The sequence below is a fragment of the Crassostrea angulata genome, chromosome 7 (genome assembly GCF_025612915.1).
Source record: "Crassostrea angulata isolate pt1a10 chromosome 7, ASM2561291v2, whole genome shotgun sequence".
NCBI classification, from domain to species: Eukaryota; Metazoa; Mollusca; class Bivalvia; order Ostreida; family Ostreidae; genus Magallana; species Magallana angulata.
Genome location: NC_069117.1, coordinates 1,195,330 through 1,217,111, shown reverse-complemented (window position 1 = coordinate 1,217,111; position 21,782 = coordinate 1,195,330). Strand labels below are relative to the sequence as shown.

At 32.9% G+C, this 21,782-nt stretch overlaps 1 protein-coding gene across 3 annotated transcripts; it reads left to right on the top strand.

Annotated features, from left to right (window-relative positions):
• The first annotated feature begins 65 nt into the window (after window positions 1–65).
• Window positions 66–18,099, top strand: LOC128192466 (cystathionine beta-synthase-like). 3 transcript variants are annotated; one of them, XM_052865154.1, is made up of 17 exons: window positions 66–182; window positions 1,422–1,563; window positions 2,472–2,578; window positions 3,198–3,332; window positions 3,530–3,609; window positions 5,874–6,008; window positions 6,292–6,361; window positions 6,498–6,589; window positions 7,311–7,436; window positions 8,561–8,645; window positions 11,331–11,442; window positions 11,647–11,727; window positions 13,534–13,551; window positions 15,199–15,333; window positions 15,967–16,075; window positions 16,549–16,633; window positions 17,087–18,099. In XM_052865154.1, exons 2-17 carry the CDS (start codon window positions 1,433–1,435, stop codon window positions 17,191–17,193), a joined length of 1,608 nt encoding a protein of 535 aa, XP_052721114.1. In that variant the 5' UTR covers window positions 66–182; window positions 1,422–1,432; the 3' UTR covers window positions 17,194–18,099. The 3 variants fall into 3 exon arrangements, with proteins under 3 accessions (XP_052721114.1, XP_052721116.1, XP_052721115.1); XM_052865155.1 differs by having other exon boundaries at window positions 179–264; XM_052865156.1 differs by lacking the exon at window positions 13,534–13,551.
• The last annotated feature ends 3,683 nt before the right edge of the window (window positions 18,100–21,782 follow it).

Sequence of the window (21,782 nt, the reverse complement as noted above, 5' to 3'; positions counted from 1 at the left end):
TCAATGAACATATCCTATTCCAATTATTCATATTTTTTTATCATTCATATAGTCCATCACATAATTTTGGTCAACAAGTGCGCACTTGAGAATAAATTTGGTAAATAGAGAAAGGTGAAGGTCATATGACACCAAACCACAACTCGACCAATCAAAATTGTACACCGTGGAGGCTTGGCCAGGTAACTTATTCTATATCTTGGACACAGTTTTTTTTTTAATAAATCGCTTTGATATGTAAAATTACATATATCAAAAAAGCAGGTATGTCTGAAAGACCATGAATGATGTAACGCTATATTTTATCATGTTTATAAATGATCACGCTTCCTGATTGTTACTTTTTGTCATATATTTTGACAATTGCATGACTGATTTTTTAAAACAGGCCCATTCGGGTTTTTTTAAATAATTAAACACGGTTTGTGTGATTTTTTCTATAGCAGATGTTTCTGTTTACAGATATATTTATACTACATGTAGACATAAATAATGTATGTATTCTCCCATATAATTTAAAGCAATAAGGATCGAAATGGTCAAAAATGAAGATGAAATATGTGTTGCTATGATCTAATCAAGACCCACTGCAGTAGATGGCATTTCTCATTTTATTGTTATTAAAATCAAATATTCTGACATGTATTTTTTTTTAGGAATGCCAATCAAGTAATATCACGAGAAACATCATTTAGACAATATAGGATAAAGGACTATGTGCGGTTTTATGCATTTTTTGCCCCCAAAATTAAAGTTTTATAAAGCGCTTTAAAAATAAGGGTGAAGATAGTAAGAATCATATTTAAAAATAAGGGTGAAGATAGTAAGAATCATATTTAAAAATAAGGGTGCAAAAGGTTATCACCACTGTGACGTCATAATGTAGAAATGACGTCATGAAGATTGCCTAATTTTGATAAATTGATGTTTTGAAGCAAAATATTTGTGTTTTCCGATGGTTTTTCGACTGGGAAACATTGAGCGCAGGCTTGCTCAAGTACCATTTTTTAGTATAATGTGTGTAATAATCTGAAGAAAAACATATGTTAAAATCGCACTCGAGCAGACCTGCGCTCTATACTTCCGAATGCAAAATATAAAGCAAAAATGAGAATATTTTCATCCGTTGGCAAATTTGCGTGAAAAAGGTCATAAATTTGACATCATAGATAAATAGCCAATGAGCAATGGTGGTTAAAATCAAGATTAAAGTGATAGACGTCCACTGTACAATGATTTATGAAGATTTGATTTTTATACGACACTATTTAAAAATTGGTTAAAATTGGGGGCATATATTAGACCATACCGCACATAGTCCTTTTCTCAAATTACTGCATAGTATCTAAATTTGTTGAGTTCCCACTCGCTGGGCTTTTTTCTAATTGTAACTACTCACTGTGCCTTTTCTATAATTGTAGAATATTAGAAAATGTCAGAAAAGAGTTGTCCTGCGGCAAATGCCAGTCCTTTCCGTAACTGGCAGAGACCAGACTTGCCAAGTAAATGCACATATTACGAGGCCAAGTCGATGAAAGAGTCTCCTCATATCCATAAGGAGCTGTAAGTGCTTGTTTCAACTTATGTGTAGACTGTAGTAGCAGATAACATTTGATGTAAATTTCACTGTCATTTTGAATTCGGAAATTCTATATTTTTTACAACTGCCAAGGACATGAAGGAGTGCAGGTCTTAAAGATTCAGAATAAAATTTAAAGAATAATCTTATTTACTTTTTAAATTTTTCTTGGAAAAGTCATTTTATTTGACAATATAATTATAATTTAGAATTGTTTAGAAAGGAAGCATAAAAAATCAGAGCAAGGTAGAAATATACAATGATTATGCATGTACTGAAGTCACTTGTGTCTCGTCAGTGTGATGTCCAATGGGAAATAACTCTCTTGAGACCTAACAATCTGTGCTATTTACTTTGCCTCCCTAATACAGCTAAAAATCACTCTATTTTTATTTCCTGGAGAAGTTTTAAAATCTAGATTATTTGCTAAATAGGACGACAATGAAACATTTGGTTGGTAGCTTTTCAGATGCAAAAGGTTATGTTATACCATTCAATAAATGCTATATTTCAACATTATAAAATTATTAAATATAGTTACAGTGAAGAATGTGTTAGAAATTCAAGTTATCAAGTTCATACCAGTATAAATATGTTTGGGTATCTGAGAGGAGACCCGTTTTGCTTGTTGTAGATCCTTTCTTTTTTTCACACATTGTGTGGTCATGTGGTTTTGATACAGTATGGTTTACTGTGAACATGAAGTTTGCATCAATGCTTTCTAATTTATTTAAAGGTTTTTTTTGTATTTGATCACAACATGCTATTTAATATTATTTTATTTTTTATTTCCTTGAAAATGTGATGGATAGATTACTTTCAATAAGTCATAGTATTTTTTTTAAGTATTTGTGTTAATTTTGCCTCATTTGATATCAATTTTCCATTTAAGGAAACCCAAACCTAAGATAATGCCGAATGTGTTGTACAATATTGGTAACACACCACTGGTGAAAGTCAACAGGATCACGCAAGAAGAGAACATTCCATGTGATGTTTGTAAGGAATTCACTCTAAAAATTTTTAAATTTAAATTTTCCTGGAAATATATATCCATATGTTTTTCTATTTACAATTTTGCTTCCCTCCCACCCATTGAAGAATTTTTATGCAGAAGTAAGTGATATAATTATTTAAGTTATAGTTGATTACCTATGTCAATTCAAAGGTAACAGTAACATCAAGGTAATCTTGAATAGTTGTTTTGGATTCATGTGGAAAATTTTAATAAAATAAAGCTTTTTAATGTTTAAAACAATATGATTTGTATGTAATGTACATGAACGTGACTAAAATGCTTTTCTTGTCTAAAGAAAAATGAACATCCTTGATGAAAAGGATATTTCTTAAAGAGTGTACTTTATCAATTTCAGAGTTGGTGGATTGTAAAGTCAAGTTTCTATTAGTATTGTATAATACGTACTATTAGTATTGTATAATACGTACTATTAGTATTGTATATGTATAATACATACTATTAGTATTGTATGATATGTACTATTAGTATAATTGTATAATACATACTATTAGTATTGTATAATACGTACACATGTGTTTGATACTGTACTGATGTTTGTTTTTTTCTAATTAATTAATGATCACGTCCATCTTTTTATAGATGCCAAGTGTGAGTTTTTCAATGCGGGGGGTAGCGTGAAGGATCGGATTGGTCTGCGGATGATTGAGGATGCAGAGGCTGCTGGGATGCTAAAACCTGGAGATGTGCTCATTGAACCAACGTCAGGCAATACAGGTAAAAGTAATACTGTTGAGTAAGACTGTAAACACTAGTATTGTACAGTACAAAAATGGTTTACAACGGTTCCATTTAAATGCACATATTTGTGAGGCTTTTGTTGCAACTGTAGAGGGAAAAATACTTTGTATATATATGTATGCATTATTTTAATACTTACATCTTCACCTGAGTGGCTTCTCCCTTTGATATAGGTATTGGTATTGCACTGGGTGCTGCTGTGAAGGGATACCGATGTATCATTGTGATGCCCGAAAAAATGAGCATGGAAAAGGTAATGCTTTATCACAGGTAGAAAGAGATAAAATATACAGGTAAAGGTTAGGCGATAGAGATATGATATACAGGTAAAGGTTAGGCATTAGAGATATACTGTAATATACAGGTAAAGGTTAGGCGATAGGTATATAATATACAGGTAAAGGTTAGGTGATAGAGATATAATATACAGGTAAAGGTTAGGCGATAGGGATATTATATACAGGTCAAGGTTAGGTGATAGAGATATAATATACAGGTAAAGGTTAGGCGATAGGGATATGATATACAGGTAAAGGTTAGGTGATAGGTATATAATATACAGGTAAAAGTTAGGGGATAGAGATATAATATACTGGTAAAGGGTAGGCGATAGAGATATGATATACAGGTAAAGGTTAGGCATTAGAGATATACTGTAATATACAGGTAAAGGTTAGGTGATAGGTATATAATATACAGGTAAAGGTTAGGCAATAGGGATATGATATACAGGTAAAGGTTAGGCGATAGAGATCAAATATACAGGTAAAGGTTAGGCGATAGAGATATACTGTAATATACAGGTAAAGGTTAGGCGATAGGGATATAATATACAGGTAAAGGTTAGGCAATAGGGATATAATATACAGGTAAAGGTAGGGGATAGAGATCAAATATTCAGGTAAAGGTTAGGCAATAGAGATATACTGTAATATACAGGTAAAGGTTAGGCGATAGGGATATAATATACAGGTAAAGGTTAGGGGATAAAGATATAATATACAGGTAAAGGTAGGGGATAGAGATCAAATATACAGGTAAAGGTTAGGCGATAGAGATCAAATATACAGGTAAAGGTTAGGCGATAGAGATATAATATACAGGTAAAGGTTAGGCTATAGAGATATGATATACAGGTAAAGGTTAATTGATAGAGATATAATATACAGGTAAAGGTTAGGCGATAGAGATATAATATGTTTTACGGTGCTACTGTTCTGGCGAGCGCAGCAAGAATTACACATACCTTGCATCATTGTCAACTTATAGTTTTATTTAGGTATCAACGAACGTCATAGAATTTTTGAGAGAGTATTGCTCTACAATAAGTATGCGAAAGGTACTAATTTTAATGGTTATGATACATACAGCGCAACCCCATTCCCAGAGAGAGAGAGAGAGAGAGAGAGAGAGAGAGCCTGGTACCTGTTTGTAGGTGTGTAATTTCCCACTTTTAAATTTAATGGTCCGACTATATGCAATATCTATATAATTTTTTAAACTGTTTATTTTTTCATTTTATTCCTTTTTATTTAGTTCAAAATGTCCTATTGTTTAATTCCTCCCTACTTATGCATGCACAATTAGCTTAAAAATGGATCGATATGACAGTAAAGTATGGCTCTTGCTAATATATATACATAAAATCTGTATATTAAAAAAAAAATAATAATCATATGTCAATGAGGCAGGTATCGCAGTCTATACTGAAATAGCTAGTACATGCATTACAGATGTTTGATCCACCTGTAAATTTATCGCGGGAAATATAGCGCGAGTGCACTGTGACGTCATCCATGACTGTTCGTCTTTGTTTACGTTTCCCAACTCAATACGGATGTATGGAAGCATGTAATAAATCTTTTGAGTCTCGCCAAAGCATATGCGGTACTCAAAACGTGTCTTCAAACTTTAAGTCACCGTAAATTACGAGTTAAAAGTCAGCCATTTTTGGCAGAGCACCACGGGTGAAAACATTAGAGAGCATTATGGGACGTAGACAAAAAATTTTGTTTGATGAACTGTAGGTTTAGCTTGTTCTTTTTCCTGCGCACACTGGTTCTTAGAGCTCGCTTCGCTCGCTAATATTCAGGTAAAGGTTAGGCGATGGGGGGAAATATACAGGTAAAAAGTTAGGCGATAGGGGGAAATATGTAACTTATTTTAACTTGTTTGCATACAAAGACATATCAAAATCATTCTATGGATATCTTTAACTGAAAATAACCCTAATATTGGATTTCACTATTTATAATATAAATAGAAAAAGTATCTCTTATCAGACTTTTTCAATGTTGTTTTAATGCATATGATGCAATAGGAAAATAGCCAACTTACCAAATAATTAGAAATATGTATCATTCCTACAGGTAGAGCCAGTTAGCTTAGACAGAATTGGTATCATATCATTGATAAGGATTAAGTAATCTCACAAGTAGAAATAATTGACCTAACACAGGTAGGCACTTGAATTCACAAGAAGGTGTAGATAAGACATTGAGCTGATTTCTGACACAGGTGGACGTTCTGCGGGCCCTGGGGGCAGAGATTGTGAGGACCCCAACCAGTGCTGCGTTTGATTCCCCTGAGTCTCACATAGGCGTGGCCAAGCGGCTGATGGAGGAAATCCCCAATGCCCACATACTGGACCAGGTATTTATACCTGTTGTCGTTTAGTAACTGAGTGTTTGCACAACACAACATTACAAAGTTCTTGAAAAGTCAGTTGTTTTATCTGTAAGCTTCACTTTGTTTTATTGTATTAACACTCTTTGGCAACTGCTGGCCATGTCGCTTACTTGCTGGCCACGACACCTTTGGTGTGTAGGGCAGTTGTGATTTTTTCCGAGACCTGATGACACAAATAGGTTAGTCCTGCCTTTTTTCATATCCAGTGGAATAGTTTTTATTTTTTTTCATTGTACTGTGATTTCAGTACCGCAATCCCAGCAATCCCTTGGCTCACTTTGATGGGACAGCAGAGGAAATTCTGCAGGCTTGTGATGGTCAGTAGTTGAATGGTCAAAGTAGTATTTGTTGGCTGTTTCAAAACTGCATTCAATTTCTAGCAACCCGAGTATCTTTGGTAGTATTTCTAATGACTGCTGTGTAGATTTATACAGTGTGGCTTGTTTTATACAGATAAAGTGGACATGGTCGTGGTCGGGGCCGGAACAGGAGGAACTCTGACAGGAATCGCAAGGAAGATCAAGGCCAGGTGTCCCAACTGTAAGGTAAGTCTGGAGGTAAATTTCCTCATTACAACAGGTAAATCAAGGCCAGGTGTCCCAACTGTAAGGTAAGTCTGTAGGCAAATTACCTCATTACAACAGGTAAATCAAGGTCTGGTGTCCCAACTGTAAGGTAAGTCTTTAGGTAAATTACCCCAGAATGACAGGTAAATCAATGCCAGGTATCTCAACTGTAAGGAAAGACTGTAGTTAATGAAAACAGGTTAATTTTTCAAATTTCTCAGAAACATATTCTTATCCAAAATATGTTATCAATTGACAATTGTATCTTCATGTTTACATCAACTGAGATTCCCCCTCTCCCCTCATTCCCCAAGGAAATTGAATACTGTATACAGGGTTATTTTCGTCCCATGTAATTTTCGCCAATCTACACTTGCAAACAATTTTGCCCCGTCTTGAATTTGCCCAGACACTGTTGTTTTTTAAGAGAAATAATATAAAACATAGGAATTCGCCCAGTCTTAAATTCACCAAGTGACAAAGAGGACGAAAGGGGCGAAAATAATATGGAGGCAAATATTGCCCTGTAAACAATATATTCATACAAATATGATGAAACTCATATCAGTTGTCCATGTATGAATGAATGCATTCCTTGACGTCCAAGAATTACCAGAGCAGTTTAATGGTTAAATACACACACAGATCCATAAACTTTTTTCTTCTGTTTTTATTAAAACAGTGTACTGACATTTTACAGGTGATTGGAGTGGATCCTCTAGGGTCTGTAATCGCAGAGCCAGAATCTCTTAACAAAACTGACGTCACGTTCTATGAAGTGGAAGGAGTGGGCTACGATTTTATACCTACAGTGTGTGACAGAAAGGTATGGGGAATTCTCTATAGCTACAGTGTGTGACAGAAAAGTAAGGGAAACTGTCTAAAGCTACAGCGTGTGACAGAAAGATAAGGGAAATTCTGTATAGCTACATTGTGTGACAGAAATCTCTATAGCTACAGCGTGTGACAGAAAGATAAGGGAAACTGTCTAAAGCTACAGCGTGTGACGGAGAGGTAAGGAAAGTGTCTATAGCTACAATGTACAATGTGTGACAGAAAGGTAAGTGAAATTCTCTATAGCTACAGTGTGTGACAGAAATCTCTATAGCTACAGTGTGTGACAGAAATTTCTATAGCTACAGTGTGTGACAGAAAAGTAAAAAAAGTTGCCTGTAGTTACTTGTACAGTGATTGACAGAAAAGTAAGGAACTATATGTTATGAGTTACATAGTTTGTAGTTGACCTAATATGGTTTATACATCAGTAAATGTAAATTCCATTGGGGGGTGGGGGGGGGGGGAGCGGATGGGAAATTACTCTGCCTTTAGTGTTTGATAGAGAAGAGGGAAAATGTATCTTTACCCAAAGCCATCTGTACCTACAGTATGTGGTAGAGGGAAAGGGGAAACTTGTATTACAAGTGTTTGATGGTACATGTAGGATGGGAAAATAAATATACTTTTACTCTGTGTAAGACACATGGACTAGTATGTTTTTGTTATAATATCATCAGTCAATAAGGAGTCCTTTATTTTATATTCATGATTGACCGTAGACAAAGTCCCCAAGTAGAACCATTTTAACAAGAGCTTGGACTTTGGGTAGATGCGTCAAACAGCAATGTGATGTAGGCCTGTTTATTTCATTGCTGACCACTCAGTCATGGCTCTTTAAAAATTAACAAAGATATGTCTGGCTTTTGAGCTAAGTTATGCCATCTGTGTATATTTCACTTGAAACCAGCATCATTTTTCACTTGTTTTGATGCAAGAAATAGATAATTACATCCTACCGAAAGTCCAAGGTCTTGATAAAATGGTTCTAATTCTAGTGCTGATGATTGTTGTACCTGTTTACAGCTGTTGGATAATGGTACATGTAAAATGAATTGTATACTTGTTAAAAGCAGTTGGATATAATGGTATAATGATTTTTGTACTTGTTTACAGCTGGTAGATAAATGGTATAAATCCGATGACAAGGAGTCCTTCATCATGGCTCGCCGCATGATTCGACAGGAAGGCCTATTGTGTGGTAAGTAGGTAGGCAGTGAATATATGCAATCATCTATCCAACTCAACAATCATCTTTCAATCATCCAACTCTCCCTCTTGTATATGTTTATTGAATGTTTTATGTACCGTATATACTCGCTTATAAGTCGGTATTTTGGGAGTAGAAATTTGAATGAAAAGTAGGGGTCCAACTCATAGGCATGACATACAATCAGATAATTTTTCCACTGAGTAAAACTTCGTTTTTGGGTGCCATTTTGCTTCCAACTTTTGACTTGCGATCCCTATACTTGACATGTTCATTTTTTAATTACTAAAAGATAAACACATTAATAAATACATTGAAAGTTTCAACTGTATTTCTTCAAAATATGAAAAAGTATTTTTTATTTAAACAGGCAATTATTTATGCCTGAGGTGATAAAAGCTGTAGGTATAACTGTACTTAAAACTACACAAGCCAACACTGAGTTTAAGAGGCTAATTACCAACCCTAATCAGTCAGTAGGGGATAAAATCACTGTCATTTTATTTCCAGTAGCATTTAAAATAGTTTTTCAGCTATAATCAAGTTGTATTGAGTGTTTAAAAAATATAATGGCGTCCAAAATCGTAAGTTACAAACTTCAAGAAAGATAACTCTGTTTACAGAAAACTCTTAAAAAAAAAGGCGTCTAAAAGCGATCTAGTTGGATTACAGAACAGCAATTTCTGTTTAATACTTAAAAATTAAACACCAGAATAATTGCTGGTCTGTTTTAAAAAAATAAAGATCGTTTTATAATTATTCATAATTAATTACACCTGCATGAGGTGATAATAGCTATATTGGTGGCTGTAGGTGGCATGTCACCTAAAACAACACAAGCTAACACACCACTATTAAAAGGGGCTATACCATCTTAATCAGTCAGTAGGGGATCAAAGTCACTATCATTTTATTTTCAATAGTATTTAAAATATTTTTAAAGCTTTGACAAGTTTTCATTAGTGTATAAAAAAAAAAAAATGGCGTCCAAAATCGAAAGTTATTAATCCAGGATAGATGTCTTAACACCAACACTTAAAATGCATTGTATCTACAAATGACAACAGAGGGGTCACACACCAATATTTTTTAGCTAGAATATTAAGTAATGCTTGATAAAATGTGCTTATTTGATCGACAATCTGTAGACTGATTATCCAGAAAAAATTACCCGACTTATAAGAGGGTCAATGGCAAAATCTTGTAAATGAACCTGAAAAATGGCAACCGACTTATAGGCAAACAATACTTATAGGCGAGTATATATACGGTACATTGGATGTTGTATGTGCAATCTTCATGTTGCCCCTTGAGGGCCCTTAATTGGTAAATAAAGAAATTATATATATGCAATGTCTATCTTGCCAAAAAGAAATTTGCTTTAGTTTATCTGGCAAAAATTTACAATGTGACTGGCAGATATTTTTTTCATCTCCATAGCATGATTTGAAAAGGGGAATAACTCAAAATCTATTTTTTCATTAAAAATGAAAGAATTGAGGTAATATGCTTCTACACATTATGGCAGTCAAGTTAATGTGGCAGCACTTAACACAATGCAACAGTGCCTGAGAAAGCTAACTTTAAATCATTTTTGCTTTGATAGAAGTTGTATATCTTTTTATTGTGTAACATTAACAGACCTATAGGGAAAAGAGAATAACATTGGCATTTTTTTAGTTGGAATTTATTATACAGACATATTTTTGCTTACCTGTATGTAAGAACAATTTTGAAAATATGTAATGTAATATATGATGCATCAAATACTGCAAAATAATAATGACATGGCAAATAAGTGCCAAATTTTAATAGTCTTGAAAGATTATGGTTTAAACTTGCTGTCTCAATGTAATCAAGCCTAGATCAGTCTTTCACTGTCAGAAATTTAACCTTGTTGTAATTTGCCAAGTTAAATCAATTTTTAAAAACTGCTCCTAAAAAGTAGAGGAGAAAGTTTGTGGGAGACATTATCCATGTCTCCATTCCTGTAGAAGGTGGAGTGATTGACTCAAACAATAATGAAACATCATTCAATTTGGTTTTTTTTACTCAAAATAAAATACACCTATCTCTAAATTGATGTGTAAGTGTAGTTGGTAGGCCAAATATTGAGGGAGTGCTATACAAACATAAAACAATAACTTACAGATTGTGTACATGTGTCCAGGTTTACATACATAAAACAATAGCTTACAGATTGTGTACATGTGTCCAGGTTTACATACATAAAACAATAGCTTACAGATTGTGTACATGTGTCCAGGTTTACATACATAAAACAATAGCTTACAGATTGTGTACATGTGTCCAGGTTTACATACATAAAACAATAGCTTACAGATTGTGTACATGTGTCCAGGTTTACATACATAAAACAATAGCTTACAGATTGTGTACATGTGTCCAGGTTTACATACATAAAACAATAGCTTACAGATTGTGTACATGTGTCCAGGTTTACATACTTAAAACAATAGCTTACAGATTGTGTACATGTGTCCAGGTTTACATACATAAAACAATAGCTTACAGATTGTGTACATGTGTCCAGGTTTACATACATAAAACAATAGCTTACAGATTGTGTACATGTGTCCAGGTTTACATACATAAAACAATAGCTTACAGATTGTGTACATGTGTCCCGGTTTTAATTGGATGTTTCTGTCCTAGGTGGAAGCTCTGGCTCTGCCATGGCTAATGCTCTGAAGGCAATCAAAGACTTTGGGATGAAAGCAGGCCAGAAATGTGTGGTGATACTACCTGACTCCATCAGAAACTACATGTAAGTCCTTGTCCACATGTCTGTGTGTGCACAGAAAAGTTTGACATGATTTTTAAACATTTTGTTCTTTTAAATAGATTATTCAGTTAATAAGCATACTAATTCACTGATAGTTGTTATTTTAAACCTGATATTCCCTGGTATGAATTGTTAATGCAATATTACTCTTATCTTAAATCTTTTTTTTTTTTTAATTTCAAATAGGACAAAGTTTCTCAGCGATGATTGGATGAGTCAGAGGAATTTTCTGGAATCCACTAATGTATCAGGAAAATCTAATGAGTGGTAAGTTTGCACCACCCAGTGACCTTCGTAGATAAAAGAGTAAGACTTGATGTATCATTTTACACGACTAATCACAAACTGACCTTCATAAGTCATTAAAGACTTTAAACATGTTATATCAGGACTTTATTTAACGTGTTATATAACGACTATGTCTAAAATGTTAAATTAGGACTTTATCTAAAATGTTAAATTAGGATTTTATTTAAAATGTTATATCAGGACTTTATTTAACATGTTATAACAGGATTTATTCAACATGTTATATCAGGACTTTATTTAACATGTTATATTAGGATTTTATTGAACATGTTATATTAGGACTTTATTGAACATGTTATATTAGGACTTTATTAAACATGTTGTATAAGGATTTTTTTAGCATGTTATATCAGGACTTTATATGACATGTTATATTAGGACTTTAATTAACATGTTATATCAGGACTTTATTTAAAATGTTATATCAGGACTTTAATTAACATGTTATATTAGGATTTTATTTAACATGTTATATCAGGACTTTATTTAACATGTTATATTAGGACTTTATTTAACATGTTATATAAGGACTTTATTTAACATGTTATATAAGGATTTTTTAAACATGTTAATATTAAGTCTTTATTTAACATGTTATATAAGGACTTTATTTAACATGTTATATTAGGACTTTATTTAACATGTTATATTAGGACTTAATTTAACATGTTATATTAGGACTTTATTTGAGATGATAGATTGTCTTACTCTTGGTCATTTTAGACTTAGTCTGTATAAAAGAAAAGCTCTATAAAAAGATGTAGAAAAACCTTCAAATTTTAATTAAAAGTTAATGTATGGATTTTTTCTTTATTTAAAAGTAGTCTATCGATGAACAGGCCATTCTTTTTAATTTAAGGTGGATTTGTTGTCCATCCAGCCTTGTACAGTGTGTAACATATGGTATATACTGTAAATATATCGTAGAGTGTGTAACATATGGTATATACTGTAAATATATCGTACAGTGTGTAACATATGGTATATACTGTAAATATATCGTACAGTAACATATGGTATATACTGTAAATATATTGTACAGTGTGTAACATATGGTATATTCTGTAAATATATCGTACAGTGTGTAACATATGGTATATACTGTAAATATCTTGTACAGTGTGTTACATATTGTATATACTGTAAATATATCCTACAGTGTGTAACATATGGTATATACTGTAAATATCTTGTACAGTGTGTTACATATTGTATATACTGTAAATATATCCTACAGTGTGTAACATATGGTATAAACTGTAAATATATCGTACAGTGTAACATATGGTATATACTGTAAATAAATTGTACAGTGTAACATATGGTATATACTGTAATTATATCGTACAGTAACATATGGTAAATACTGTAAATATATCGTATATTGTGTAACATATTTCCCACGGCTGTAAAAGTTAAGATAAGAAACATAAGGTCAATGTGCTTTCAGTTTGCATGCCTATCTTCTGAAACCTCTTACCTTTCTATGTAAATAAGTGAATTAATTATCTTCAGCTCTAAATTATATCTATAAGCATACATGTGTAATGTGCCAAATGAGAATCTCATAAGTAAATGTTTATGGTTTAATAGCTATATCTGTAAATTAATACATGAAGAGCATAAAGTTAGAGTTAATGTAAATCTAAAAATTAATTTTATTGATTGTTTTACAAAAAAAAAAAAAATACGTTAGATGAATTGATTTTTCGTGAAATGACTTGACATTGAATTAAGGGGATCTTTTTAATTTTCTTTTAACAGTACAAACGGAAAGAACAGGTCAGCATTTGTGGTTTCTATCTCAGGGAATTCATCACCTGTCAAAAACTGCTAAACTTCACATGTGTTATAACATCTGTGACTCATTATGTTCTTCAATACTGTACACAGTCACATTCATAGGTGTATGAAACATAACATGCTTTGTGCACTGTCCAGCAACTGATGTTTTCTACAATTAATACAACAATGGACTTAAGACTCTTTCTAATTTTTTTAAATACAGAATGATCTAAAATAAAACAAAGACGGAATGCTTTAATATTGTTAAAAAATAACATGGGTTAAATAATCATATTTTATTAAGTTAAAGTCCTTGCTGTGTCTCTCAAAAATTTAAAAGAAAATGGATAAAAAACCAGTTATCATACTAAAAGCCTTGGTTATTCAAAGTAAAAATTGTGCTTAACAATGCAATTCATAATAAAAAAAAAATCATTTAGATTGGTACAATCAAGTAATCTATGATCTAATGTTTCCATGTAATGTTCTTTAATAATTAGATGGTTATACTCAATTTTAAACTTCCAGTTCTAATTTACCCAAAATGATATTCATTTTTTGAAAAATGGACATTTTGAGAATTTCATCATTGTCAATATCTTTTGCAAAGGATACACATTGTTGAGAGATTGTTTCCTGAATGTTTCATTAGACTTTCTAAAAGCTGTGTCTGACTTAGCAACCAATCAGAAAAGTCTTACATGTTTCATAACTAAAAAATGCCAAAGAGTTTTGAGAAAATCCAACTGCACAGGACGGATGAAACAAAAATGATAAATAGGGGGAGTTGAATAGACTGCTTGTCTTTGTGAGACAAATAGGTATTAGTTGAATGAAGATAAACCCAATATGAACAATACCGTGAAATAAGTTAAAGATAGCATCAAGTTTGTACAAGGGACTGGAGAATAATCACAGTACTGATAAAAGAATGGGGGGCAGGAAAACCCAGAACAAGTTCATCAGAAAACCTTCAACTCTTTCATAAAAGTCATGGTGTTATTGTCTTGTTTTTGACACAATATTTACATTTCATTTGATTTGCATCAAACATCTTATGATTTTTGTTTGGAAGGAGGTGAGGATTTTTTTGAATTTTTTATTTTCATTTCCTGTTTATTGAAATATAATCAAAATCTACTCAGATCAAAAATATAGGCAAATTATAAATTTTCTTTTTTACATCAGGTATATAAAATTATGATTTTAGATATATACTTAATATGTTTTTTGTTTAAAGGGAATCCCAATTTTCATTTAAACTTTTAGGGTTTTTTTGTTTGTTTGTACAAGCTGACAACATTAAAGTCTAACTGCCAATTTATGTCTGATTTTTATAACAAACTCAATCTTTTAAAAAAAGACATCGCCAGTTTAATTAAATTTGCTTCGTATCTTAATTATGGAGTTTTAAGTTTAAGTAAGACATAAATAAACAGCCTTAATTATATTTCAAATGGGTTTTGTGTCCATTTGAATTATTTCAAATTTTTATTAAAATTGCATGTGTATAAAATTGTGCACTGTATTATGTGTAGCAATGCTATTATTTATGGTTGGTGAAATTGTGCTTTCAGTTTTGTGTAAAGTGCTTTTGAGCGTACAGTTTAAATATTGACTACATCTGATGATTTCTGTTCTAAGGTGGTCCTCCCTACATGTGAGTGCCTTGCAATTAAGAGCTCCCTTGACTGTGACTCCAACAGTCACAATCCAAGAGACACTTGAAATTCTGAACAAAGAAGGATTTGATCAGGTGCCAGTGGTTAACGATGCGGGGTAAGTAAATCATCATTTTGTGCATCGTCACTGATGAATGGTCCTGGGCCGTTGTGATGTGTCAACTTGAAGCGGAGGTTGACTATGGTTTTCGAGGGGCGTCAATTTCAGCTATAATTCTCCCAAACATGCACTATTTAATTTATTATAATGAATTCTTAATTTTAAGGTATATATTCTACAGTGAACCGTACATGCATTATTTACATGCATGTAACAATTTGTTGTGTTAAAGGCTGCCAAGGTTGTTGCTAAGTAATGCTGAGGGTTATAGAACAGATTATAAACTGCATCCAAACAAATCAGATTCCATTATTTAATATGAAAGTATAATAATGTTCAATATTTACTGTAGTGTGTCTTTAGTTAAAGTCTTTTACTGCTATCACATAATGGTATTGTTGAATTCAGGTGAAATTCAAATATTGACTTGCCCATAGATTGCAGTCATCTCTTTATTAGAAGTACTATGGCTAGGCATTGTTATTATTCAGAATGGAAAAAGAATATTAAGTTTGAAAGCTTTCAGCTAAAATGATGATCTTGCCCTTTTAAACAGGATAAACTAGTTATCCATTCATTTTATTCATTCTTAAGGATCAATGACATACTTTATTTCTACCTTTGTTACAGGGACATATTGGGCATGGTTACTGTTGGCAATATGATGGCTCAGGTTGTAAGGTCAAAGGTTAAACCCTCTGACCCAGTGTCAAAAGCCATGTACAAACAATTTAAGATGGTAAGCATTGCACATTTATATTTGTTTTGAATGTAACAGAAGTTTGTCAAATTCAAATCATAGGTGTTCCTATCATAAATAAACCTGTTGATAGAAAAATCATCATCCCTACACTAAAAAAATCAACAAGGCTGACTGCCATTGTAGCCTTTTGATCTCAGCCAGAAGTGACTGAAGTTTAAAACTATAGTTGTTTCAACTTTTTTTTTTCCTGAAGAGTTTACTTTTGTGGATAAACAGTTACAATGTCTTTATTAATGTATGGTATGTAAAAACAATAAAACCTTCACCACTCGATAAAACAGACCAAAATGTTGGAGGTTTCAGGTTTGCTGATGTAATAGCTATGGGGTGAATTTTTTTTTTTCACATTGACTTAAACTGGAAGCACCTATGATTCAAAAACTGAGTTATTTTAATTTAAAATCATAGTTTAGATATAACACTTAATCTATGCAACTTCTATATTGTAGGTGTCCATGGCAACAAGTCTAGGAGAAATATCCAGGATGTTGGACACTGACCACTTTGTGTTGGTTGTTCATGGACAAAGACAATGTAAGTAAAGAAAAAGGATGTACTTAAGTGTAATTAAAAGATGAAGCTAGTGTAAGTAAACATAGAATGATTGTCAATGTACTAAGTCAACAGAACATGAATTCTAGTGTAGGTAAACAACAAATGAACTCCAATTAAAGTTTAATTCAAATCTTAAGGAGATATTCTAGACATTTCATGGACAGGCTACGAGACTGAAATCAGATAGACTTTTTTTATTAAAAAAATACCTGTATTTTAACAGTGAATAGATGTTATCACACCCTACTGTTTGATCATGATGAGTTTTAAAATACATTTATTTTACAATAAAAATCCTCCTTACTTGATCAAAATCTGTGAGGAATGTTTAACCAAGTATATGATAGAACGCAATAGAGGACAGAGTCAATGTAATGTAGGACACCTGATAGTTCATTGAAGTTAATATATACAAAAAATATCTGATTGCAGATGAAGGCAATAACTTTGTTTCAAAGAAACAGATGATTTTCGGCATTGCTACCAGGATAGATCTGTTGAACTTTATCACTCAACATCAGTCGCTGGAGGACCAGTAAAGGGAACACAGGAGGACCAGTAACGGGAACAGTGCCCAGAGACTTTGATTGGACCACAGTTCGTTGTCTATACAGAACTGCAACATATCCCTATGTTATAGCATAATAAATGAAAAATCTCTCTTTGTTCATTAAATGGTATATATAGTAGTTTGCATTGTGTAGATATATATTTTTGGAATAAACAATGTCACTTTATGTTTGCATACAACAATGTGCGTCACAAATTAGAAACGTTTTGAGACACTCTTGATCAGCTTTATTCAATTCACAGCTAGTGCATTTTAAAGGTTTTCATTAGCATGTCATTGGCATATTTGAATAATTGAAGTATGTCTCAATTTTGTATACCAAGCTTATTTTGCCAGCTTTAATCTCACTTGTTGTGGCTAAACATATAGCATATAACTTATCATTTCTAGTTACACACTATATAAAACTGTATAAAATGCACTTTCATTGTTTTCATATTTTCAGGGAAAACTTGACTTCATTCTAACAAAGTAGAAATATTTAATGGAATGATATGATATTTTTATTCAAAATTATTACTCTTAATCTCTGAGTCCTAGAATGCAAGGTTCTTTTTAATTTATTTGGTATTGTTTTTTAAGATTATTTATATAATCTGTATGGAAATTTCCACAAATTGTTATTCCTTCATATAATTAGCAAAACATACATGTTTTTTCTAAGACATTTTCATTATGTTTACTTTTGTGTTTGTAATCTTGGTAATTACAATTTGTGCAGAAAATAGAAGTATTTAACAATCTGTGTGATCAAAGGTTTTGCCGATATCTGATGTTTGGTTGGGGTGATAAGATAAGCTCTAACTTATTAAGTTCTTGTTGGTTTCTATTAAAATTGTCTATCTTTAAATAAATGAAAATTATGAAATTTTTATCTCGTATTTATGTTAATTAGTCATGATTAGTAGAAATAATAATATAGAAATTACAAAAAGTTATATATAATATTGACAAAAATCAACTGAGTTTTGTTTCTGGATAAATTCACAATTTTGTTTTAAATCTAAACAAACCAAAAAAAATATCACAAAATGTCCAGTGATGTGTGTGGTTGAACACTACTTAGGAGAGGTTGTGATTTGCAATTAACTTTTAAGATTCTTCAACTTGAAGGGTTTTTTTTCCGATGTACTGGAAAATTTTCATGAACCAAGCAATTTGAAAAGGCCTTTCTTCATAGAAATAGATTTGATAGCTTTTTAAAGAGTAAATGTGTATGGAATCCGGATAAGGCTTTGCAGTTCACTATCGCATCATCGCTCAGTCGACATTTGCGTCCATACTGCGATGACGATGAAGCGATGGTGCGATAGTACAATGAAGTGACAATGCAATGACGATGGTGCGATGGCACGATGAAAGAAGGTGAAATGTTGTGGTGTTGCGCTAGCGATAACACGATGGTCCGATAGCGATTACACAGAAGGCGATATTGAAGAGATGATACTCTATCATATCATCGTAAGTTTCCATTGCGCTATCGTCATCGTGTCTTTATACCGTCGCTCTATTGACTTTCTTTAAAATGGATTAAAATCCCTGCAGCAATTGCACAACATGGCGTTTGATGATTAAGCAATGCTAGCGTCTTTTCGTCACCAAACGCTATGTTGTGCAATGGCTGCTGGGAGAAACTTATGATGACATGATAGAGCATTGAGTTGTCGCTGTCGCATTATCGCTATTGTAAGTAAACAAACTATATAGCTCAGGGCATTAAATATTAGGACACTTATATCCCTAAAAGAATTAGGTGTCTTGACATCTAACGATGGTACAGCAAGCACTAACAGGAGACCCAACTTGGCAGCCAAATGTCCTAAGGAAGCCTCCTAATTGTGTGAAACCAATTGAACGCACTCATAAATATGGAATAACCTGACGCCCTTTAGAATGAACTGCCCCACGGGTCAGTGCAGCCTGCAGCTGAGGCAGACTTGGCGGAGAAGCTCAAAGGCGACACATCAGGGAAGCTTGAGAAGAAGGAGAATAGTGTTTGGAAGGCAATAGTCAGGAAAGTAGAGGCTAGGGTGGGAATTGAAAATAGTTTCACCAGCAGTATTGGTATTTCGAATTAAGTCGAGAATCAGGACGTAGTAGATCTGCATAAGATTGAGGCACCTGGTTCCCAATATTAATAGGAACCCAGTACCGGGACAGTTTGCCCAGTCTATATTATACCTGGTAAAGTATCTGGTATCATTTTAATAGAAGCAAATCGTTAAAACTCAGGAAGAGTAGAGGAAAGTCTTTTTATAATCAGGTCAATCAAAATACTCAGAGTATCTTAGGAAAATTATATATCACTTTAAAAAGAACCCTTATACTTATCATTGTTAGAGAAACACGTTACAAGTCGGGCAGACATGTAAAGGGAGAGAAAGAATGTGAGGTAGCAGATCTACTGGTTCTAAATACAACACAGATCCACAATATAATGTGACACTGGAGCAAGGAGTTCACTATGCGTTGACTCTGGTTCCCTGAAGAAGATAACGTTGCACAATACAAACTATTATATCTGCTGGTTTTATGAACAAATGAAAACAAAACTATAAAATATAAACATTTTTCATTCATTATGCTACTCGTAGGGATATAATAGTCCTGTAGAGACAATAAACTGTGGTCCAGTTAAAGTCTAGGGACACTGTTTCCTTTACTGGTCCACAAACTGTTCCCTTTACTGTTCCTGCCGTGACTGATGTTGAAATAAATTAGTTCAACAGATCTATTCTGGTAGCAATACCGAAAATCGACTGCCTGTTTGAAATGAAGTTATTGTCTTCATCCGCAATCAGATTTATTTATACATTGACTTAAACATCCTACCGGTACGTCCTACACAGGGGTGACCCTATATTTCCTATTATTTGGTTTACACTTACATTTGTTGAAAAAATCTAAGCCGATTTTAATCAAGCCACATGTATTTTTTTTTTTAATTCTTTGAAGTTAAACTCATAATAACCAAAGGATATGGTAAGTCTGATAACATCTTTTTACTTAAAAAAAACCAGTATTACTTCAATAATGAAGAATATATGATTTCAGTCACGTAGCCTGTTTATGAACAATCTAGAATTTCTCCTTCAGTTGTTTTTTTTGGTCACAACTTAGCTAAATACCTTGTTTACTTACAATGCATGAAGATGAAGAGATGGTACAATGACGATGAAGTGAAAATGCGATAGCGCAATGACGATGATACGATCGTGCAAGAATGATGATGGGAGGGTACGATAACGACAATGCGACAGCTCTATTAAGGACCTGATCATGACGACCCAATGATCTATCACGTAATTGCATGTTTCTCTATCGACATCTATCGACAGCTATCGTCATTGCATTAATTATTACGTACCATGATTAGGGCACTAATTAGGCTTCATGATCAGGGCCTCTATAGAGTTATAATATTTATATTTTAAAAAAAACTAATAAAACATTGACATATAAACAGTAACATTACAAATGCATGTATAAAATGTTTGATCCAAAAAAAAGTCATACAATGCACCGCGTTTCTCCTGTGCGTGCATTGTAGAAAACGATTTTTCAAAATTTGCTCCACCATAACCTTTAAATATTTTGTTTGTTCTATGTTTTTCTGAAAGAAAAACTGCTTGAAAACAAGCGGTTTTATGCTAAAAATGCAAAAATGGCGGGAAAAGGTTGTCTTTACGATGTCAGATTTCTTAATTGTGGGCAGTTGAATCAAAATGAACATTATGTAAAAACATGACATATATAACTGTACAAAGAAAACAAAGAATTACAGTAAAATGATGATGTTCATTTTAGGGGGCCATTTTAGGCCCATATCATATATAGTCCTTTGAAGTAAGTTCCAAACAACACATCATTTTGAAATTTTTCCAACTGTTATAAAAAATTTAGGAAACGTTCATTTTGGTCAACTACGCAGTGCCTTTTGTTCTAGATCATGGAACTAAATGACCAGATATGTAAATAAAGATATGATGCATGTTTGCTTCGATAGAAGAAATTATAAGAAATTGTATTGGAATTAACATATCAACCTCAAAGTGAGAAACAGTTAACAAGATACCCACAGTTTGGATCCAATGTATGCCTAAAGCTTATACATTGCTAATGAATAGATTGAATAGTCTGAATACATACGTAATGAAGGAAGTAAAGGTAAGGAAAGGAAAGTAACAAGCTTGGCTCTTACAACATCTACAATGTCATAAGGCTATGTTCAGTGTTTTTTGTAGAGCGATGTATTAACCTAATTGCACGGTAAAATGATATCCAATTTACTACTCTGTCTAACAAAAAAGAGAGTTATAATTTATTTAATAAAAAATAAAGTTATGGAAATGTGAATTAAGCACCTTAGGCAAGTCTCTGTTATGGATTAATTATGAATTTAAAACGGGAAGCCGATTAATCAGATATGACTTTGCCAGCGTGCGACGGCTATCTTCACTTCACGCTCTGTAAAACATGTTTTCTTCTCGTCTCTTACAATGCATTGACATTTATAGATCTGAATTGAAATAGGTAGCTATTTCAAAGAACAAAATT